The following is a 24,404-nucleotide window of genomic DNA, read 5'->3' as shown; positions in this document are numbered from 1 at the left end:
GTGTTGTTTTATGGTGGTTTCACCCTGCATGAAATGGCATGAATCTGCATTTGAATTTGGTGGCCTTGCACCCTGCTTGAAGTGGAATGAAACTGCACTTGAATTTGACGGCCTTGCATCCTGTTTGAAGTGGTATGAAACTGCACTGAATTTGGTGGCCTTGCACCCTGCTGAATGTGGTATGAAACTGCACTTGAATTTGGTGGCCTTGGATCCAGCTTGAAGTGGTATGAAACTGCACTTGAATTCGAGGGCCTTGCACCCTGCTTGAAGTGGTATGAAACTGCACTTGAATTCGGGGGCTTTGCACCCTGCTTGAAGTGGTTGGAAACTGCACTTGAATTCGGTGGCCTTGCACCCTGCTCATAGTGGTAAGAAACTGCACTTGAATTTGGTGGCCTTGCACCCTGCTTGAAATGGAATTTCAAGGAATAGTCATGCGTCAACTGCCAGCCCACCAGCTGTGAGTGAGCTGCCAGCAGATCAGGCTTGAGGGACTGAGCTGCCACCCCAAGAACCCATACCAGCACTCCAGAAAGCCCCCCCCCACTGGCCACCAATATTGGAATTGGTGGAGAGGTGGAATATTGCGTCAGGGGACCAGCCCTCCCGTGTGAACATGGGACCCAATGGGTCCCACTTAGTCAAGTTAAATTATAAAAGGACTGGACAAGCTAGATGAAGGAAAAATGTTCCCAATGTTGGGCGAGTCCAGAACCAGGGGCCACAGTCTTAGAATAAAGGGGTAGCCATTCTCACTGAGGTGAGAATTTTTTTTTTCACCCAGAGAGTTGTGAATTTGTGGAATTCCCTGCCACAGAGGACAGTGGAGGCCAAATCACTGGATGGATTTAAGAGAGAGTTAGATAGAGCTCTAGGGGCTAGTGGAATCAAGAGATATGGGGAGAAGGCAGGAACGGGGTACTGATTGGGGACGATCAGCCATGATCACAATGAATGGCGGTGCTGGCTCGAAGGGGCGAATGGCCTCTTCCTGCACCTATTTTCTATGTTTCTATAGTCTTTACAAAGGTAATGGCTCATTCAAAAGTATGTTGTCATGTTCAAATGTATGCATCGCAGTGTATCTTTCAACCAGTGGGTGTGTAAGCCAAGAAGAGTAACTTCATCCAGAAATTTCCAGCAATCACAATTTACCTTAAAATAATGCAGTCGAAGCACTAAAGAAGTTTTAGGATCTCACAACAGTATAATTCCTCATAACTCCTTATCTTCCTCAATTTTAGAAATTAATTAATGGGCCTGTCCCAATTAGGCTATTTTTAGGCGACTGCCGGCAACTGTCATAGTCGTAGCAGGTCGCCAAGAAAACGGCGACTGGACCACGCTTCGACATAAAGTTTGAAATAGAATCATTACTTCAACAACAACAAAAAACGAAGTCATCACCGGCAACAACCTACGTCATCCTGGCGACAACCTACGACAGCACCTACGTCAGGAGTCAAGCTAGGCTCATGGGCGTCAAGCCAACTGTCACCGACTGTCGGCAAAAAGTTTTGAACATTTCAGAATCCAGCGGCGACCAGAAAAACGCTACAATTCTTTGGGCAACTGAGGAGACTACTCACGACCATACAGGCAACACCCCGGCGACCATGTGGCAACTGCCTAGTCGCCTGTAGTCGCCTAGAAAATCGCCTATGTGGGACAGGGGCATAAGTAAGATAGACACAAAGTTCTGGAGTAACTCAGCAGGTCAGGCAGCATCTCTGGAGCAAAAGGATGGGTGACGTTTCGGGTCGGGACCCTTCTTCAGACTAAAAGTATTGGGGAGGGAACTGGAGATAAGAAAATAATTGAGGATGGAACTGGAGATAAGCCAGAACAAACCAGGACCTGCAACAGATGACCAAGGAAGAAGGGTGGAGTCCATAATGGCCCATTGTTGGCGGGGGAAGAGGTGACAATGGAACTTGCAGGACAACTAATGTGGGGGTGGTGGGGGGGAGAGGAGAGGAAGGGAATGCAAGGGTTACTTGAAATTAAATAAATCAATATTCATACTGTTGGGTTGTGAGCTGCTCAGACAAAATATGAGGCGCAGTTCCTCTAGTTTGTGTGTGGCCTCACTTGACAGTGGAGGAGGCTCAGGACAGAATGGTCAGTGTGGGAATGGGAGTTAAAATGTTTGGCGACCGGGAGATTGCATAGGCCATGGTGGACAGAGCATAAGAGTTCCGCCCAATCTGCGCTTGGTCACACTGTCACACCTTACCCTTCCATATCTCTATTGTCCCTCTCCCCTGACATTCAGTCTGAAGAAGGTTCTCGACCCAAAACGTGACCCATTCCTTTGCTCCAGAGATGCTGCCTGTCCCACTGTTACTCCAGTATTTTCTGTTATTTATCTATCAATATAGCATATGAGGGTTTTTTCTTTTCTTTTTATTTTTTTATTTTTTGTATGGCTTTGTAAATATTTGATTAGTGTATAAATGTAAATAATTTGGTGTACATATAGCTGCTGGTGTACATATGGTGTATATATAGCTGCTAAATTTGTATAAGATAATTACAAGCAGTTGAATAAGGGGTGGGAATTAATAAGCTTTGGCTTCTTCCTGCTCCTTATCGGACACATACGATTTCATTATTTATAGATATTGTTTATGACACTTTATAAATATTCTTGTTTTGTTTTTTGTATGCTGTTTCACACTTGCTTTTTATTCTTTTATTCTGTTCGAAATAAATAATATAATAAAATAAATAAATAAATTGATCTATCTCTTGTCCTCCTAACTTAGTTAAGAGCAATTATTTTTTTTTAAATTTCAATAAAAATATCTCTGGCAATTCCATATAATGAAATGTGAATAGGGATAGGCATTTGGTACACTACCTTCATTGTAATTGCCTATTGAATTAAATTAGTGAAATACAGACTTTATCTGCCACCAACACTGAGTTCTGCATTAGTTTAATCCATGCCAAATGAAATGTACATAATAGTATTATACATCAAGAAATGTTGACATTTTAAAAGTTCTGTTTCCTGGCATATGTTTCTATTTTTCATCAAGTAATAGAAAGTTCTACATTTTATTTCATAACATTAGCACCTTCCCTTTGTTTCCTGGCCCATTAATTTTACATTTTGCTCTACATTGGATGAGGAGTCATTTCTTGTATCAACACGTAATCCCACAGTGAATTGGTACATCAGAACGCCCAAAATAGCACCAATGATTGGGCTGACAAGTGGAATCCAAAACCAATAGCTTCCAGCACTGAAAATAAAAGAGAAGCAATGAATCAATAATACAAAATGAGAAAATGCTGCCAGAATACACTTCAGTGTATAAATGTGTCAACATTATTTTTCACACATAGGGTGGTGGGTGCATGGATCAAGCTGCCAGAGGAGGTAGTTGAGGCAGGGACTAACCCAACATTTAAGAAACAGTTAGACTGGTACATGGATAGGAGAGGTTTGGAGGGAAATGGACCAAATGCTGTCAGGTGGCACTAATATAGCTGTCTGAAGAAGGGTTTCGGCCCGAAACGTCGCCTATTTCCTTCGCTCCATAGATGCTGCTGCACCCGCTGAGTTTCCCCAGCAATTTTGTGTACCTTCTTATAGCTGGGACATGTTGGCCGGTGTGGGCAAGTTGGGCCAAAGGGTCTGTTTCCGCATTGTATCACTCCATGATTCTAAAAACATAGAAAATAGGTGCAGGAGGAGGCCATTCGAGCCAGCACCGCCATTGTGATCATGGCTAATCATCCCCAATCAATAACCCGTGCCTGCCTTCTCCCCGTATCCCTTGATTCCACTAGCCCCTAGAGCTTTATCCAACTCTATAGATTCTATAGCTACCCTATCTTTAATACTAACAAGACCATCAGTAAGACTCCCTTCAATTTGTGGACCATAATGGGGACATTATCATCACAAGGACTAAACTAGTTCATAAAGATAGCACCAGGCAAGGACAATAAGTAAATAATCAGATATGGCCTTAAATAATTTACAGGTTCACCCAACACAAGCAAAAACAGATGAACTACAGCCCTTACTTTGTTCTGTACCAGAATGCTAATGTACACATAGTCCATGCATTGGAGCTTTGGCCTCAGCTGTCCTTGTGGTGAGGGCAGCTGTATTGAAGGGCTTCTAAATGGTCATCTGTTCATCTGCTTAATTTTAAGCACCTTATTCTGAAAAGATAATCATCATAAGGTCATGTCATAAGGAATAGGAGTAGAATTAGGCCATTCGGCCCAACAAGTCTACTCGCCATTCAACCATGGCTGATCTATTTCTCCTTCCTAACCCCATTATAACCATATAACCATATAACAATTACAGCATGGAAACAGGCCATCTCGACCCTTTTAGTCCGTGCCGAACACGTATTCTCCCCTAGTCCCATATACCTACGCTCAGACCATAACCCTCCATTCCTTTCCCGTCCATATAACTATCCAATTTATTTTTAAATGATAAAAACGAACCTGCCTCCACCACCTTCACTGGAAGCTCATTCCACACAGCCACCACTCTCTGAGTAAAGAAGTTCCCCCTCATGTTACCCCTAAACTTCTGTCCCTTAATTCTCAAGTCATGTCCCCTTGTTTGAATCTTCCCTCCTCTCAGTGGGAAAAGCTTATCCACGTCAACTCTGTCTATCCCTCTCATCATTTTAAAGACCTCTATCAAGTCCCCCCTTAACCTTCTGCGCTCCAAAGAATAAAGCCCTAACTTGTTCAACCTTTCTCTGTAACTTAGTTGCTGAAACCCAGGCAACATTCTAGTAAATCTCCTCTGTACTCTCTCTATTTTGTTGACATCCTTCCTATAATTAGGCGACCAAAATTGTACCCCATACTCCAGAATTGGCCTCACCAATGCCTTGTACAATTTTAACATTACACCCCAACTTCTATACTCAATGCTCCATTCTCCTGCTTTCTCCCCATACCTTTGACACCATACTATTCAAGAATCAATCTCTGCCTTAAATATACCGACTGACATGGCCTCCAAAGCCTTCTGTGGCAAAGAATTCCACCTCCCTCTGACTAAATAAATTAATCCTCGTCTCCTTCCCAAAAGAACATCCTTTAATTCTGAGGCTATAACCTCAAGAACATCCTCAAAGATCATGGTCCAAGAGAAGAAGTATAAAAGCAAAGATGAGCGGGAAGCCAGATTGGGAAAACTTTTAAAGAGCAACAGAAGGTAACTAAGAAGGCGATGCGGGGAGAAAATATGAAGTACGATGGTAAGCTAGCCAAGATTATAAAGGAGGATACTAAAAGCTTCTTTAGGTATGTGAAGAGGAAAAGATTAGTTAAGACAAATGTGGGTCCCTTGAAGACAGAAACAGGTGAATTTATTATGGGGAACGAGGAAATGGCAGACGAGTTGAACAGGTACTTTGGTTCTATCTTCACTAAGGAAGACACAAATAATCTCCCAGAAGTACTACGGGACAGAGGATCTAGGGTGATGGAGGAACTGAAGGGAATTCACATTAGTCAGGTGTTGGGTAGACTGATGGGACTGAAGGCTGATAAATCCCCTGGGCCTGATGGTCTGCATCCCAGGGTACTTGAGCAGGTGGCTCTAGAAACTGTGGACGCATTGGTGATCAATTTCCAATGTTTTATAGATTCAGGATCAGTTCCTGTGGATTGGAGGGTTGCTAATGTTATCCCACTTTTTAAGAAAGGAGGGAGAGAGAAAACAGGGAATTATAAACCAATTATCATAACATTGGTGGTGGGGAAGATGCTGGAGTCAATTTATAAAGATGAAACATTTTTTGATGCAGCATTTGGATAGCAGTAACAGGATTAGTCTGCATGGATTTATGAAGGGGAAATCCTGCTTGACTAATTTTCTGGATTTTTTGAGGAAGTAACAATTAAAATGGATAAGGGAGAGCCAGTGGATGTAGTGTATCTGGACTTTCAGAGAGCCTTTGATAAGTTTCACACAGGAGATTAGTGGGCAAAATTAGAGCACATGGTATTGGGGGTAGGGTATTGATATGGAAAGAAAATTGGTTGGCAGACAGGAAACAAAGAGTAGGAATTTAGGTCCCTTTCAGAATGGCAGGCAGTGACTTGTGGGGTGCTGCAAGGCTCGGTGCTGGAACCGCAGCTATTTACAATATATATTAATGATTTAGATGAAGGAATTAAAAGTAACATTAGCAAATTTGCAGATGACACAAAACTGGGAGGCGGTGTGAACTGTGAAGAGGATGCTTTGAGGATGCAGGGTGACTTGGATAGGTTGTGTGAGAGGGCAGATGGATGGCAGATGCAGTATAATGTGGATAAATGTGAGGTTATCCATTTTGGAGGCAAGAACAAGGCGGCAGATTATTATTTGAATGTTGTCAGATTAGGAAAAGTGGAAATGCAACGAGACCTGGGTGTCCTTGTGCATCAGTCACTGAAAGTAACCATGCAGGTCCAGCAGTCAGTGAAGAAAGGTAATTATATGGTGGCCTTCACAACGATAGAATTTGAGTATAGGAACAAGGAGGTCCTTCTGCAGTTGTACAGGGCCCTGCTGAGACCACACCTAGAGTATTGTGTGCAGTTTTGGTCTCCTAATTTGAGGAAGGGCATTATTGCTATTGAGGGAGTGCAGCGTAGGTTCACGAGGTTAATTCCCGGGATGGCGGGACTGTCATATGATGAAAGAATGGAATGACTGGGCTTGTATTCACTGAATTTAGAAGGATGAGGCGATCTTATAGAAACATATACAATTATTAAGGGATTGTGCAAGCTAGATGCAGGAAACATGTTCCCAATGTTGGGGGAGCTCAGAAACAGGGGCCACAGGTTAAGAATAAGGGGTAGGCCATTTAGAACTGAGATGAGGAAAAACCTTTTCACCCAGAGAGTTGTGAATTTGTGGAATTCTCTGCCTCAGAAGGCAGTGGAGGCCGATTCACTGGATCAATAATACCGGTGCCCAAGAAGAGCAAGGTGACGTGCCTCAATGACTATCAATCAGTGGCACTAACGCCGGTGGTGATGAAGTGCTTTGAGAGGCTGATCATGGCATAAATCAACTCATACCTCGACAAAATCCTGGACCCACTGCAGTTCGCTTACCGCCACAACAGATCAACTGTGGATGCGATCTCACTGGCTCTCCACTCTGCTCTGGAACACTTGGACAACAAAAACTCATATGTCAGGCTGTTATTCATTGGCTACAGCTCGGCATTTAATACCATCATCCCTTCCAAGCGGATTACCAAACTCTCAGATCTGGGTCTCTGCGCATCCCTCTGCAATTGGATCCTCGACTTCCACATCCACAGACCACAGACTGTCCGTATTGGTGGAAATGTGTCATCCTCGATAACAATCAGCACGGAGGCACCTCAAGGCTGCGTGCTCAGCCCCCTGCTGTACTCACTCTGTACTCATGACTGCGTAGCCGGACATAGTGCGGACTCCATCATCAAGCTCGCTGACAACACCACTGTTGTGGGACATATCACTGATGGGGATGAGTCAGAGTATAGAAGTGAGATCGAACGATTGACCGAATGGTGCCAGCACAATAACCTGGCTCTCAACATCAGCAAAACCAAGGAACTGATTGTGGACTTCGGAAGGGGTAGGATGGGGACCCACAGTCCCGTTTATATCAACAGGTCAATGGTGGGAAGGGTCAAGAACTTCAAATTCCTGGGCGTGCATATTTCCGAAGATCTCTGATGCAATCATAAAGAAAGCACATCAGCGCCTCTACTTCCTGAGAAGATGAGAAGATTACAGAGAGTCAAGGAAGACTCTCTCTAACTTCTACAGGTGCACAGTAGAGAGCATGCTGACCGGTTGCATCGTGGCTTGGTTCGGCAACTTGAGCGTCCAGGAGCAGAAAAGACTACAAAAAGTTGTAAACACTGCCCAGTCCATCATCAGTTCTAACCTCCCTACCATCAGCAGGTTAGGAGTGGATCTATCGCAGTCGCTGCCTCAAAAAGGCTGCCAGCATCATCAATGACCCACACCATCCTGGCCACACACTCATCTCTCCAAAATCTGAAATCTCTCTGAAATCTGCAACATCCAGGTTCAGGAACAGTTTCTTCCCCACAGCCATCAGACTATAAAACACAACTTCAAACAAACTCTGAACTATAACAGCCTATTGCATTTTATCTGTTTAGTGATGTGTGTATATATATATTCGATGGTATTTGGACACACTGATCTGTTCTGTGTTTATGACTGCAATATCCTGTTGTGCTGCAGCAATGCAAGAATGTCATTGTCTTATAACCATATAACCATATAACAATTACAGCACGGAAACAGGCCATCTCGACCCTTCTAGTCCGTGCCGAACACGTATTCTCCCCTAGTCCCATATACCTGCGCTCAGACCATAACCCTCCATTCCTTTCCCGTCCATATAACTATCCAATTTATTTTTAAATGATAAAAACGAACTTGCCTCCACCACCTTCACTGGAAGCTCATTCCACACAGCCACCACTCTCTGAGTAAAGAAGTTCCCCCTCATGTTACCCCTAAACTTCTGTCCCTTAATTCTCAAGTCATGTCCCCTTGTTTGAATCTTCCCTCCTCTCAGTGGGAAAAGCTTATCCACGTCAACTCTGTCTATCCCTCTCATCATTTTAAAGACCTCTATCAAGTCCCCCCTTAACCTTCTGCGCTCCAAAGAATAAAGCCCTAACTTGTTCAACCTTTCTCTGTAACTTAGTTGCTGAAACCCAGGCAACATTCTAGTAAATCTCCTCTGTACTCTCTCTATTTTGTTGACATCCTTCCTATAATTAGGCGACCAAAATTGTACCCCATACTCCAGAATTGGCCTCACCAATGCCTTGTACAATTTTAACATTACATCCCAACTTCTATACTCAATGCTCTGATTTATAAAGGCCAGCACACCAAAAGCTTTCTTTACCACCCTATCTACATGAGATTCCACTTTCAGGGAACTGTGCACAGTTATTCCCAGATCCCTCTGTTCACCTGCATTCTTCAATTCCCTACCATTTACCATGTACGTCCTATTTTGATTTGTCCTGCCAAGATGTAGCACCTCACACTTATCAGCATTAAACTCCATCTGCCATCTTTCAGTCCACTCTTCCAACTGGCATAAATCTCTCTGTAGACTTTGAAAATCCACTTCATCATCCACAACCCCACCTATCTTAGTATCATCTGCATACTTACTAATCCAATTTACCACACCATCATCCAGATCATTGATGTACATGACAAACAACAGTGGACCCAACACAGATCCCTGTGGCATCCCACTAGTCACTGGGACACATGATAATAAACTCTCTTGACTTGACTTGGATGCATTTAAAAGAGAGTTAGATAGAGCTCTTTAGGGCTAGCGGAGTCAGGGGATATGGGAGAAGGCAGGAACGGGGTACTAACTGTGGATGATCTACCGTGATCACATTGAATAGCTCGAAGGGCTGAATGGCCTACTCCTGCACCTATTTTCTATGTTTCTAAGTACATCTCCAAGATTTGTCCAACTGTGGAGAAAATTGTTTAGGATGTAAGGTGTTAAAAAAATGACCTTGCCAAATAGCATTCTGCTCTATGGCCAGAAGGCACTGTTGTAAATTACCTACACAGAAAATCATAAAGCTTTTGGTGACAAGATGCTCAGATTGACCCAAGATAATAATCCTCTAGATGAATAGTGAAGACTGAATGGTCTTGTTCAAAGGCAATAGCAGCATCTGAAACAGTCAGTCACGGAATAATAAAAATCCCCCCAAGCAAAGACAATGGTCATTCAGTCGATCTTTAGTCAGAGGGTGGTGAATTTGTGGAATTCTTTGCCACAGAAGCCTGTGGAAGTCAAGTCAGTGGATATAGTTAAGGCACGGTAGATTAATTCTTGATTAGTACGGAGGTTATGGGGAGAAGGCAGGAGAATGGGGTTAGGAGGGAGTGATAGATCAGCCATGATTGAATGTTGTAGATGGGCCAAATGGCCTAATTCTATTCCTGTTCCTTATGATGTTATGACCTTATCCAGTCCAGACTGGCATTGAACTGACCAAATATGAACAAGGGAGCAATGAAAATGCTGAGCCATAGTATGAGTCTTATGACTATGATTTGTTTAAGAAGGGCAGCAAGGGCAAGCAAGGAAACTACAAGCTGGTGAGCCTGGCATCAGTGATGGGTAACTTACTGGAGGGGGTTCTGAGGCTCAGAATATATAATATTTGAATATACGAGGTCTGATTAGGGATTGTCAGCACAGCTATGAGCATTGGGAAATAGTGCTTGTAAATCTAATAATGTTTTTTGAAGAGATAGCCAAGAGAATTGATAAGGGGAGGATAGTGAATGTCTATACAGGCATTAGCAAGGCATTTGACAAAGTCCGACATAGTAGATTAGTCCGGCAGGTTAGAATGCATGGGATCCAGAGAGAGTTAGCAAATTGATACATATTGGCATGATGATAGGAAACAGAGGGTGATGATGGAAGTTTGTTTTATGGACTGGAGGTCTGTGAGTAGAGATGTTCCCTAAGGGATCGGTGCTGGGTCCATTTTTGGGTCCACTGCAGTTCATCATTTAAATCCATGATTTGGATGAGAACGTACCGTGCTTTGGCAAATAAGGTTGCTCGATATTAAGACGTTAGTGAGGCCGCACTTAAAATATTGTGCATAGTTTTGATTACACTGCTATAGGGAACTTGACATTAAGCTGGAAACAGTGCAAAGAAGATTTATGACAATGTTGCCAGGACTCGAGGCCTGATCTAAAGGGGGAGATTAGGCAGGTTGTTGTATTTTGGAGAGTCGGAGATGGAGAGGTGACCTCCTAAACATGTAAGAAATCATGAGTGGTATACATGATAAAGAGAATTCAAACAAAGTCGTTTTCCCAGAGAAGGTGAATCAAAAACTAGAGGGCATAAATTTAAGGTAAGGGGGGGGAAAGATATAATAGGAACATGAGGGCATCCTTTCCCACAGAGTGTGTGTGGATATATGCAACGAGCTGCCAGAGAAAATGTCAGGCAGCATTTAAAAGACTTGAACAGATACATGGAAAGAAAAGATTTAGAGGAATATGGGTTAAACAGGGAAAAATGGAACTGGGTTAAATGAGCATCTTTTTTGGCATGGATGGGGTTGTTTCCGTGCTGTATGGCTCTTTGACTGATTATAATGGAATTAGTAGTACATCTACTAATAAGATAACTAAACTTACGTGAAAACTTCAGATCCCCAACCAGCAATAGCCGTAAACAAGCGAGGTCCAATATCCCTGGCAGGATTTAATGAGTACTGGGAATTTGATCCCATTGACCAGCCAATAATAAGAACCACACCACCGATGGTGAAAGCTTCCAGCCCCGTCTGCACTGGGGTGTGTAAAGGATCCACAATGATAAGGATACACAATATGAGAGCTGCAGTCCCAATTGCCTTTAGAAAGTAAAAAACAGCGAAAGCCAAACATCAGATTTCTACCCTTCTAACGTTGCATGTCATGTCTTCAATAACTTTCATTTAACTTACTGGCAAAAGACCTTCTGATTTGTGCTTCACGATGCTAAGCCAAATGTGAACATTCAAACAACGTCTGATGATATGGTAACAATCAGTTCGAATTTTAAGCATCTTAAAGAGTACATGGCTTGCTAGATGATCTCTGTCCATACAGTCGCTTGATTTATTAACAGTAAAAATATATAAAAATGTGAAAGCAAGAAACAAATTGTTTACGCATACCTGCGCAAGCAAGCACACATGCACACACACGCAAAAAAAGTCATGTCTTTTCAGGAATCAATAGCCAATTTCTCTTTGTGAGAACATCAAAAGACATGGGAGAAAGTTTAGTGGAGACAGAATAAACTGCACCAAAAGCTCAGATGTCATTTATTTCTTACACACCTCTGAATTGTTGTGAATTGCATGTTCCTGTAAGAGTGAAGGGCAAGTCAGCTGGGAGTAATGAGAGAAATTTGTTCGGAAAAAGGAGACATGAACCAGGTATGGGCAGCTGGGATCCCTGGAGTGGTTTAGGGACTCGGGAGCATACTTTAGGAAATCAGGAGGACAAAGGGGGGAAGGAGATAGCTCTGGCAGATAAAATTAAGGAGAATCCAAAGAGATTTTATGTACATTGGACGTTGGCTATGGAACTGATACACTATAATGGGTAAGCAGTCAGCATTTTTTTTTCTTAGGGTGAAAAAATCTAATACTAGAAGGCAAATCTTTATGGTGAGAGGGGCAGTTTAAAGAAGGTGTGCAGGGCATATTCTTGTACACAGAGGGTGGTGAGTGCCCAGAAAGTGCTGCTGTAGATGGTGGTTGAGGCAGGTATGACGGTGGAATTTAAGAGACTTTTGATACAGATATATATGCAGGGCATGGAGAGATATGGATTAAGCACAGGCAGATAAGAGTTGTTCTTGGCATCATGTTTGGCACAGACATTGTGGGCCAAAGAGCCAGTTCTTGTGCGGTGCTCTTTGATGTTCTATTTTCTAACACACTACAATGCTGAGAACTATATTCTGCACTCAATTGTACTTGAGTTTGACTTGATTGGATTTACACATGGTATATCTGATCTGTTTGGATAGCACGCAAAACAAAGCTTTTCATTGTACTTCGATACATGTGGCAATAATAAACCTAAACCCAAACTTTTTCACTCAATTGGTGGTGGATATATGCACCAAGCTGCCAGAGGAGGTAGTTGATCAGATGATATAACAACATTTAAAGGACACTTGGACAGGTAGGAAAGGTTTTGAGGGACATGTGCCAAATGCAAAGAAATGGGGATCTACGTCTTGGTAAGCATGGATGAGTTGGGCTGAAGGGCCTGTTTCTGTGCAGTATTACTCTATGAAATGTTAAAATAAACAAAAATAGTGAGACCATACCTGGAGTATTGTGTGCAGTTTTTGCCCCCTAATTTGAGGAAGGACATTCTTGCTATTGAGGGAGTGCAGCGTAGGTTTACAAGGTTAATTCCCGGGATGGCGGGGCTGTCATATGCTGAGAGAATGGAGCAGCTGGGCTTGTACACTCTGGAGTTTAGAAGGATGAGAGGGTATCTCATTGAAACATATAAGATTGTTAAGGGTTTGGACACACTAGAGGCAGGAAACATGTTTCCGATGTTGGGCGAGTCCAGAACTAGGGGCTCCAGTTTAAGAATAAGGAGTAAGCCATTTAGAACGGAGACGAGGAAACACTTTTTCTCACGGAGAGTGGTGAGTCTGTGGAATTCTCTGCCTCAGAGAGCGGTGGAAGCGGGTTCTCTGGATGCTTTCAAGAGAGAGCTAGATAAGGCTTTTAAAGATAGCGGAGTCAGGGGATATGGGGAGAAGGCAGGAACGGGGTACTGATTGGGGATGATCAGCCATGATCACATTGAATGGCGGTGCTGGCTCAATAGGCCGAATGGCCTAGTTCTGCACCTATTGTCTATTGACAAATGTAACTGTCCTGTGAGTTGACCAGAGGCATAACTTGTATCTGAACCTTTTCTTACTCACCTGATCAAAAATGCCATTGAGTGCACTCACATGTTCAAGTGGAAAACTTGTAAATATCCCAGCAGTTGAGTTTGGTCCAATTACCGTTAGTTGTTTATTTCCATGAAGCCACAATTTATCTGCAATTATGAAATAATTGTTAGATTTTAGATTCACCCTCTTAGTTTTCCAGAGCAGCAATTCGTATTTTTCTCAGGATGATTTGAATATTACTCTTCTGAAATTATCAAAAATGGTCGAAAATGCAAAACAAGAACCACCTCTTAACAATTAAAATGCACGCAGTGAAACAAAATATCATCCGCACGCAGCTAAACAGAGGTTGAGAAAAGTTACTTAAGAACAAGGAAATTATAAAAAGCTGAACTTTTGCAATCTGAAATCTTGCTCATAACAGAACCTGGATATTTTTATATTTCAGTCTTTCCTGATAAGTTCAGGAGCTTTACTTTAGACTTTACTTTGAAGATAAAGACTGGAAACAGGCCTTTCGGCCCAGCTACCAGTGGACACCCCGTACACTAGCACTATCCGACACACAAGGGACAATTTACAATTTTACCAAAGCCAACTAACCTACAAATCTGTATGTATTTGGAGTGTGGGAGGAAACCGGAACACCTGGAGTAAACCCACGCGGTCACAGAGAGAATGTACAAACTCTGTACAGACAGCACCCGTATTCAGGTTCAAACACGGATCTCTGGCGCTGTAAACTGCCACTCATAAAGCTGCAAGTTCTGAACTTTGGTTGTGTTTAGCTGTCATTTATTAATGGATGATGTAGCTCTGTAATGTTGCCCAAATTAGACTAGGAGGTCTATTAAAAAAAAAACAAAGCTCAATGTAGATCAAAGCAAGCAGCAACAACTGTACATTTCTGATGAAGAGTAACATAATGTTTTTGAAAAAAATGACTGTGAAGCATGGTAACATAGAAATTGTATATAAAATTGTGTGTAAACCATTGCAGCAGTGTGATGACCAAGCTTGATATGCACCACAATAAAAAGCTAACATTATCCCAGATCGGATAAAGACACCCACTGTTTGTGCCAAAATGCAGAAGTGGATTCTAACCAAAGCTCACAAACAAGTGAGCGCAAAGCATTATTTTTTTATATCAGATGAATTGATAGAACATTATTCCAATGGCAAAAGCTATGACAAACAGTGAATGAAATTAAAAGTGATCCCAGATTGGAAAGATAGCATAAGAGAAAACCATCTGTTTTAGGAGACTATACAGACTGGGATTTTGTCCACTTGAAGCATGTACTCATGGAACATCCCTCTTGTCTGTGCCTGGACACTATGCAAATCCTTTCCTTATTCTATATCCACTGTATGACTGAAGAAACAGATAAATCTAAATCTACAGCTAGAAATTCATTGGCTCTGGAACTATTTAATGGAATAAAGCTGGCACTCTGGCAGCCATTGAAGAGAGTGGTGAATGCATGATCATCTTGCACTCAAAATGGGCTGGCAACAAGTTACATCAGGCTGCTCAGCTGCTCTGGGGTATAGCTATGTGGGATAATATGGGGCAATCTCATCGAAGATTAAAATAATAAAAGTTCAATCAAGAAATGATATTGTCTCTACGGGAAGTCAGCAGCCAGAAGAGGAAATTCAGGAACTATTTTTTCATGCATACGTTTGCAAAGAGTTGTAACCTTCAACCCAAGCTGTAGATGCCAAGTCTATTGTAGCTGTTTATGTGGATTGCCATTGATTCTTATTATCTTAGAATATCAAAACATTTAAAGATTAACAAATTGAAATACGTATTAATGCACTTTGAAAGTTGAAATATATATTCACCATAATTTAATGGTGAAATAGATGAGCTGTAAATAACAAATCATCTTTCTAATATTCCACTACAGGCATTTTCACTGTGTATAGTAAATGGTAATTAAAGTATTTAACATTTGTTTTGGCACCCTTTGAAAATTGGTTGCAGGAGTAACTAATTCAACAACTCAGGCATCATTTGGATCTGGAAGACTGGAAGACAGTATGTGGTCAGATTTGAGAAATGTAGAAACAAGGAACTGCAAGGTAGGATTAGTTGGGACAGGTGAGAAGAGGAAGGCACTTTACTCCCATTTAAGTCTTCAAGATACATTTCTTCCATCTGAACAGTGAGGAACAATTACTTGGACATTTTTAAAGTTCTTACTGGCATATTAACAAATTGCATTTTATGCATTGTTGAAATGCGGCCACGCTGGCGCAGTGGTAGAGTTGTTACCTTACGCGCTTGCAGCACCAGAGACCCGGGTTTGTTCCTGACTACGGGTGCTGGCTGTACGGAGTTTGTACATTCTCCCCCTGATCACGTGGGTTTTCTCCGAGATCTTCGGTTTCCTCCCACACTCCAAAGACGTACAGGTATGTAGGTTAATTGGCTTGGTGTATGTGTACACGGTGCGGATTCGGTGGGCCGAAGGGCCTGTTTCCTAAACTAAACTAAACTAAATACTCACCGTAATACAAACCAAACATTATCCCTGATCCAAGAAAGGCACCCACTGTTTGTGCCAAAAAGAAGAAAGGGAATTTTAACCAAGGCTCACAAGCAAGTAAGCACAAAGCAAAGGTCACTGCTGGATTCAGGTGAGCTCCTGTAAAGCAATAAAAATGAGTTTGGAATTAATATACAGGGAAATAGTAAAATGGCAAAGTATCAGTGTTCCTGCTTTCTATTGAGAAACATTACCTATGATTTAGCCTCTTGAGTCAAAAGTGTAACAATTCAAGTGTTGCCTCTCAAGACAAAAAGTGTTCCTCCATTGTCAGTTGCACCATCTTAAACAAAGTTCCCAAGTATCCTCCTAGGTGCCGGTAAAATATCCATTGGCACCATTTAAGGGCAGTTGCGCTATCCCCAATATCCTTGCCAAAAAAAAAGTGTTCGGCACAGACTAGAAGGGCCGAGATGGCCTGTTTCCGTGCTGTAATTGTTATATGGTTATATGGTTATTAATCCCTTAACGAATACTACCAAAACAGATTGCTAAATTGTTATCATATTATCATTTGTGAAAACATACAGTGTTCAGATTAATTGCTGCATTTCTGCATTACAACAAGGCCTACACTTAAAAGCACTTCCTTGGTTGTCATATCCCTTGAGATGTCCTGATAGGTACTTGAACGGCACTATATAAATACGTCTTTTATTTTGTTTTTTAACCCAACCAACAAAGTCTGAACTATTTATCAGCCGACTGCAAAGTATGTGAAATCTGAAATAAATCAGGGTCAGGTAATGAGTGTGTTTGTTGTTAGAGGACTTTTCTTTAATGTCAAAGAACCAATATTTTATTTCAATTTACGTGATATTCAGCAGTCCATGAAACATTATCACAGGAAGACATGATTTCACCTTCAATAAAGAGAGAGTACGGATAGATGGCACATATGTGTGTCCCATTTAGGATTGTAACAGAGACCCACTATTCTGCGTATTCCTTGCTACAATTTAGTAAACTCCAGAACCTTCCTCTGTGTGGTGGAGCTGCCTGTTGTCTCTGCTTAGTTATCCCTCAATGGCGAAAGGAGAAAACCCGTGTGGTCACAGAGAGACCGTACAAACTCCATACAGACAGCACCCATAGTTAGGATCGAACCCGTGTCTCTGGCGCTGTAAGGCAGCAGCTCTACCGCCGTGCCTGTGCGGACCATAGAATAACACAATGACCTGCCTCAAAATCTACCATCCAAAATCCACTGCAATTAAGTACTTTGAGAGGTTTGTTCTGGAACGAATCAACTCCTGCTACAGAAATGACCTGGATCGGCTTCAGTTTGCCCGTTGCCACAACGTCTACAGCAGATCTTTCTAGTTCTCCACTCTGCTCTGTACCGTTTGAATAACAGGAACTACAGCTTGGTGGTTCACACTATCATCCCCTCCAAACCCATCTCCAAGCTCCAAGACCTGGACCTCTGTACTTCATTTTGCAACTGGACCCTTGACTTCCTCATTGGCAGACCTCAGTCAGTGTGGATTGGCAACAACAACCTCTCCTCTCTGACCATTAACATAGGCGGATCTCTCTTTACACCCACGACCGTGTAGCTGAGCACAGCTCCAAAGCCATCTATAAATCCACCATTGTTGTTGGCTGAATCATTCTTCCTGTGATAATGTTTCATGGACTGCTGAAGAATCTCTTGCTCAATGTCAACCAACAAGGCCAATGAACTATGGTTGACTTCAGAACGGGGACGTTTGGAGACCATGTTCCAGTTTTCAATTGTTGGGTCCGTGATGGAGAGAGTTAGCAGCTTTCTATTCCAGGCAGTAACATCTCAGATGACCGGTTGGTCCTGGGCCCAACACACAGATGTAATCACGAAGCATTTCACTAATACAAGCTTCTACAGATGTGCTGGAGAAACGATTCCACCGGGTTGCATCATGGCTTGGTATGACAATTCCAATGCACAGGAACACAAGAGGTTGCAGAGAGCAGTGGACTCAGCCTGGTCTGTCATGGGCACAGCCCTCCCCACCATCGAAAGCATCTACATGAGGTATGCCTTAAGAAGACGGCATCTATTATCAAGGATTCCCACCATATGAGCCATGCCTTCTGGATGCTACCATTTGGCAGGAGGTACAAAAGCCTGATGTCACACACCATCAGGTTCAGATACAGCTACTTTCCTACAACTGTCAGGTTCCTATAGTTGTACAAAGTTGTTAGTTATAACCAACAACCCTAATGGCCAGTTCTCACGGTGCGACCTGACGCAAGATGTCACCAGAGTGAAGTGGTCGTGGTCCAGCACGAGTTCCGCACGATATAACTGGGGGGTAGATAAAGAGTTCCCACGGTACTCGGCAATTCTGTCATTTGTGCGAGTGACTTGTCCGTCTCCCGATCTTTCCCGTTAATCGTGAATGAACATCGTGGACTGTAGTGTAGTTAATCACGTGGCACAAATGATGTCACTTTTTTTCACACACTATATAAATATCCTCCGTTCGTAGAATTGGCTCATTTGCAGACATGCCTATACAAAGTTGGTTCAAGTACAGGCTGGTTGTTATTTTCATTGACGCGCTGTATGCATTAGCGCAACATGTGCATCGAAAACGCTGCAGGCAGAAGGGTGAGATTAATTAAAAAGAGAATTAAGAAGAAGTCTCACTGGGTTAAGCCCATGTTTCAACGGAGACCTCAATTTGGACAATATGAGCAACTGCTTAATGTGCTGTGCGAAGAGGATAAAAGTGCATTCAAAAACTTTGTCAGAATTTCACCCGAGCTCTTTAATGAGTTAAAGAATAATTTGGGACCTCTGCTGAAGAAGACTGACACTGTAATGAGAAAGGCACTGGAACCAGGGTTGCGCATAGCAATCACCCTCCGCTACTTGGCCTCAGGCGATTCTTATAAAAGTCTATCTTACAACTTTCTTGTCGCCACCAACAGCATCTGTGGTATTGTCCGAGAAACCTGTGAGGCGATCATCCAATTTTATTCAGCTGAAGTGATGGAATGCCCCAGTACACCAGATGCGTGGAAGAGAGTTGCACTGGGGTTTGAAAACAGGTGGAACTTTGCTCACACATGTGGGGCTTTGGATGGCAAGCATGTGGCAATTCGTAAACCACCCGGAGGTGGCTCAAATTATTTCAATTACAAGAAATTCCACTCAATTGTACTCATGGCGGTGATTATAACTACAACTTCCTGTATGTGGATGTGGGCACACCTGGAAGTGTTGGTGATGGCCGGATTTGGAAAGAAACCTGGCTTGGAAAGAAAATGGAAGTTGGAACAGCAGGCATGCCTGATCCAGAACCTCTGTCAGGAGAAGACAGCCCGGACATCCCATATGCGATGGTTGCTGATGAAGCCTTTGCACTACGGCCCTGGATTATGAAGCCATATCCACAGAGTAATCTAACTAGGGAACAGAGGATCTTCAATTACAGGCTGTCAAGGGCCAGGAGGGTAGTAGAAAATTATTTTTGCATCTTGGCAAACAGATTTAGATGCTTGCTCAAGACAATGGAGCAGAGGCCCAAGAATATGGAGAGTATAGTATATGCAGCATGTGTTCTGCACAACCTGATCCGAATGAGAGGTGCAGCTGCTGGATCAGCAACATCCATCCAGGACGGTGACATAGTGGACAGTGACACAGGGGAAGTAACACTAGGTGCTTGGAGAAGTGGTGCGAACAAGTTGAAAATCGTCTCACTGCAGCGTTTGAAAGGTAACTCGGGCACATCCAGTGTGAAAGAGCAAAGAGACCATCTCTGCGCTTACTACAATTCACAATTGGGGAGTGTGCCGTGGCAGGACAGCTATATTGATGGGTAGCCGACCACAGGAACACTACTGCATGTTATAAGCTGACTTCCTAGTGTTGTCCTCTGAAAAGTGCTTCCTATAAGATGTTCGTCCGCAAAACCTGCCGTTTAGAACATTGCATTGTCCCTTTAAATGCCTGAGTTCACGCTTGTAGCGGAGGTTGATGGATATAATGTGTTTTAAATAATCTCACGTGCCTCATTTGTTGTATTTCGTGTTTGCGAGGCCCTTTTACAGACAAATATTTTGTGTGATGCATCTCCTCTCAATATGTGACAGAATTCGTCTTCTTATATTGTCAAATAGGAATAAAGACTTTGTATCACATTTACCGTGCTGATTGCCTTATTTCATTTTCTACCAAGGGGTGAAGAACACGTTTAAATAGCTGAACATTTCAGGGTCCTGCACACTCAAAAATGTAAATGAGTGAAAATGTGCTCTTAGAGACATGATTCCTACTTCAAACAAAGAGGATGTAAAAGCTGTCTGCCACTACTTTTACATTGCAGCTGCAGGGAACAGACAGACTTATAAGATAAATTAAAGGTAACTGCAAAAACAGCACTTTTACATCTGTAGCATTGTATGTTTTTAAATCATGGATAACATTAAATTGTTCTCCTGTACATAAACTAATATATTGTTATAGATACTCACATGAGCACCCGGGATACTCCGCAGCCTTCGTCTCCAGCAGGTTGCGCTTTCTCTCCCTATTTCTATAATCCTCTCTGGATTTGTCATAGAGAATCTCATTGCATTGGTACCACTCCACCAGTTCCCCCTCTTGTTCCCTGTTGAAGTTATATGGCCTTACCTTCTGCCATCTTCCCTTTATGTTATTGTCTGCTGAGGCTATTGGGGAGGCAACAGCTACTGGGGAGGCAATCTCAAATCCACCTTGATCACCCTCTCCCTGCTCCAAGGAGCCCACAGGCAGTGGTATCTCTGGCATCTCCTCTTGCCTCTCCACCTGTCTCTCTTGCTGAGTCTCCTCCTCATTTACCTGCATGGCTAAAAACTTTCTGACTTTCTTTGACCCCTTTCTTTGCGCTTTTCTGAGAGGCATCTCTGCAAGTCTTACTGTGAAAAAGATTCTCAAACAATGACAATTAGGTGGGACGTCCTCGATGGACACATGGTCCATTGGCGATATTGAGACCACCTGTTTTACTCACGTTATGTCCCCTCTGTCAAGCTTCCGGGTTTACCGTTCGCAGGAGTTCCCACGGTACCTGCAAGAGTCATTACGGATATCGCACGGATATCGCACTGGCATCTGCGTTCATACAACGCTCACCAAAAAGTGCTCAAGTCACTCTTGGAGAAATTCAAAAATGTTTGAATTTTCTCCCGACCTTACAAAGTTACACGACTACCTGCCGTTAGCGCCATGGAGGTCCTCGGTGGTCCACGAATGCCGTACTGTTATCGCAGGAGGTTACCACGATGTTAAACTCTTGTTAAGTCTTGCGTCAGGTCGCACCGTGAGAAAGCCCTTTAAGTCTATCTCAACAACAGAACACGGCATCTAGAATGTTGCCTGGGTTTCAGCAACTAAGTTACAGAGAAAGGTTGAACAAGTTAGGGCTTTATTCTTTGGAGCGCAGAAGGTTAAGGGGGGACTTGATAGAGGTCTTTAAAATGATGAGAGGGATAGACAGAGTTGACGTGGATAAGCTTTTCCCCCTGAGAGTAGGGAAGATTCAAACAAGGGGACATGACTTTAGAATTAAGGGACAGAAGTTTAGGGGTAACATGAGGGGGAACTTCTTTACTCAGAGAGTGGTGGCTGTGTGGAATGAGCTTCCAGTGAAGGTGGTGGAGGCAGGTTCGTTTTTATCATTTAAAAATAAATTGGATAGTTATATGGACGGGAAAGGAATGGAGGGTTATGGTCTGAGCGCAGGTATATGGGACTAGGGGAGAATACGTGTTCGGCACGGACTAGAAGGGTCGAGATGGCCTGTTTCTGTGCTGTAATTGTTATATGGTTATATGTACCACCTCTTACATCACCAAGGCCTTACTTTTTTTCTAATTGTGTTTTGCACTAATGTGTTGTTTTCTTGTGGGGGTGGGGGGTTAGAACATTTGTGTGCAATTTATGTATTAGGTCTCTGTATGAGTCCATGTACCTGTGATGCTGCTGCAAGCAAGATTTTCATTGCACCAGTACCTCACTGTGCTAGTGCAAAACTCGCCTTGACTTGATTTGAAAATCACAATCCACCACCACCTACATTCTCCCAGCAGATCCAGCAGATCCAGCAGGCAATTGGAAAAAATCCCTTCAGACAAAATTCCAGGTTTTACCATACATACCAAATGTGACCACAAAGTTTCACAGGACTGGATTGCTGACTGGATAGCACGCAACAAAAGCTTTTCACTGTACCTCGGTACACGTGACAATAAACTAAACTAAACTAAAGTTTGGAACTGTTTCCTGCCCTGCCTGTGCTGTAGCAAACAATCCAGAGGGTGTATCAGCTAACAGCAGACGCGTTCCTGTGCAATGGACTCACTGATTTATCGGCCACTACACAGACTGTTTAGGTCAAAGTTCCCCAAGTCTTTCTTTAGAGCAAATTTCTCCAAAGGAGCAGTGAAAGTATTTTGTTAGATCTTTGAATATCGCAAGTTAAACAACATTCACCAATCAATGCCGTCGCAAGTGAGGGCAACAATCTGCCACTTAACTACATAGTCACATCTTGAAGAGGAGACATATTTTGATAGCTTTTAAATAGTATTATATAAAATCATGAATACTGAATAAATGGAAGATGCTCTTTGTTCCTTGACCTTTTAGTCTCAGCATAAGTGAAGTCTCAAGGTAGGGCACTCGGACTCACAATCTGCTTTTAGTTTCTTTACAGAGAAGTTTGCTCTTGCCACACGCTCAGTTCCCTGTGGTGCCATTTTGTTCAATGGAAATTAATAACCTTTTATGAAAGGTGCATATTCAGAGCAATGTGCGTAATGGTCTGAAAATCCTCGAATGATAAATATTGACATACCTGACACTTTGCTGGTTACCAATATGCCCAGAGCTACTGCAAATCCTATGGCAAAGGTGACAGACAGAAATTGACTGTGTGTGCCACAGTTAAGTGTGAACTGTGCTATTGCTCCACAGCTAAGCATCTGTAAAGAAAAACACCAATAATTAACAGATGTACACTCAATTGGACACAAACTGCTGGAGTAACTCAGTGGGTCAGACAGCATCTCTGGGCAAAATGGATAAGTGATGCTTTAGGTTGGGACCCTTCTTCAGACAAAATAGTTTTACATGTACTCCATTCTTTAGTTTAGTTTATTATTGTCACGAGTACTAAGGTACAGTGAGGAAAACCTTTTGATTGTGTGTTATCCAGTCAAAGAAAAGACTATAGGTGAATAAAATCAAGCCGTCTGCAGTGCAAAGATTTAGTGCAAAGATATAACATTGAAGTCTGATGAAGTCTGATCAATTATTGCTCGATGTGTGACTGAAGAGCGGCTGAGGATCATTTTAGATTTTTAAACAGGTCAGTTGAGTAGAAGGATGGAAGAGAGTGAGTCAGTTACTCCGGTTATAATTTAATGGCATAATCCTGTTATCACACTTTCAATGTTTCACTTAATTTTTTTATTTGTCTGTAATTAATAGCAAAGCTCAAATCACAGCTTCAGTTTGTAGTTGCAATGCACTAGCCAAGATTTATCCTATAATTTAATATCCTCCTCCTCTTAAATCTAATGGTTAAACCAACTTCTTACTAAATTTGTTAACATTATATTAAAATGCGAATGTAATTGCGTGATTCCCTTAATTTAGGTGAAATAGTGAAAGAGAAATTAAAATCTTTAAATACACTTGAAGAATTCTGAAGGGGTCATTTGCTTTACGTAAGTATATATTTTTATAACTGTTGTAGGAATGAAGTAGTTAAGAACAAGAAATTGTTGTGTGTGAAGAAAACTTATATTACAAATTAATATTGAAGACATAAAATCACACATTACTATAAAAACAAGGGAAATGAAAGGGTACTATGCCCATATATGATATCTGTTCTTTAAATGTTCTTTATGAATTAACCTGCAATGTTTATTTAGTATTTATACTTGCTATGTAACAGAAGATTCATAAAAACATCTCAGTAATAAAATATGACAAATTCAGTAGAAAACTCACGGTATGAATTAATGTTCCCAAGCATTCGGCCAGGCATTGCTTTACTAGAATACTTCGAATTCTCAACAGAATTGCCATTTTTCTGAGGATCTCCTCTTGTTTCCCCATTTTCAATCAGATTCTAGGTTGCTGAGTTCTAGAGTAGCTGCTACAAACCGCTTCAGGACAAAAGCCAAGCTTTTGAGCTGCGAATTTCCCTTTAAATACGCGGAGAAAGCCATTAAAACTTCCACCAAATACCAGTTAAAGCAAGGATACATTCGCAACATGTATCTGACTAGATCAGTTACTGCATTAAAACGAGTATCTTATTACC

General features: G+C 42.2%; 1 protein-coding gene across 1 annotated transcript; it reads right to left on the bottom strand.

The window, feature by feature from the left end:
* Positions 1-3,078: 3,078 nt before the first annotated feature.
* On the bottom strand, positions 3,079-24,196 carry LOC116980076 (aquaporin-3-like). The gene is made up of 6 exons (XM_033032173.1): positions 24,089-24,196; positions 22,926-23,052; positions 16,051-16,188; positions 13,556-13,674; positions 11,245-11,462; positions 3,079-3,254 (listed from the first exon to the last, which is right to left on the bottom strand). The coding sequence occupies exons 1-6, from the start codon at positions 24,194-24,196 to the stop codon at positions 3,080-3,082; spliced, it is 885 nt and encodes a 294-aa protein (XP_032888064.1). The 3' UTR covers position 3,079.
* Positions 24,197-24,404: the final 208 nt, after the last annotated feature.

Source organism: Amblyraja radiata, chromosome 1 (genome assembly GCF_010909765.2).
Source record: "Amblyraja radiata isolate CabotCenter1 chromosome 1, sAmbRad1.1.pri, whole genome shotgun sequence".
Taxonomy (NCBI): Eukaryota; Metazoa; Chordata; class Chondrichthyes; order Rajiformes; family Rajidae; genus Amblyraja; species Amblyraja radiata.
This window is presented reverse-complemented; position numbering and strand designations above follow the sequence as displayed.

Bases quoted from the DNA above. Each gene is read 5' to 3' on its own strand.
- LOC116980076 (XM_033032173.1), bottom strand. From the start codon at position 24,196: ATGGGGAAACAAGAGGAGATCCTCAGAAAAATGGCAATTCTGTTGAGA. The intron at 23,053-24,088 runs GTGAGTTTTCTA...TTTTCTTTACAG, and splicing joins TGGGAACATTAATTCATACC to ATGCTTAGCTGTGGAGCAAT. The intron at 16,189-22,925 runs GTATGTCAATAT...ATTGCTTTACAG, and splicing joins GGTAACCAGCAAAGTGTCAG to GAGCTCACCTGAATCCAGCA.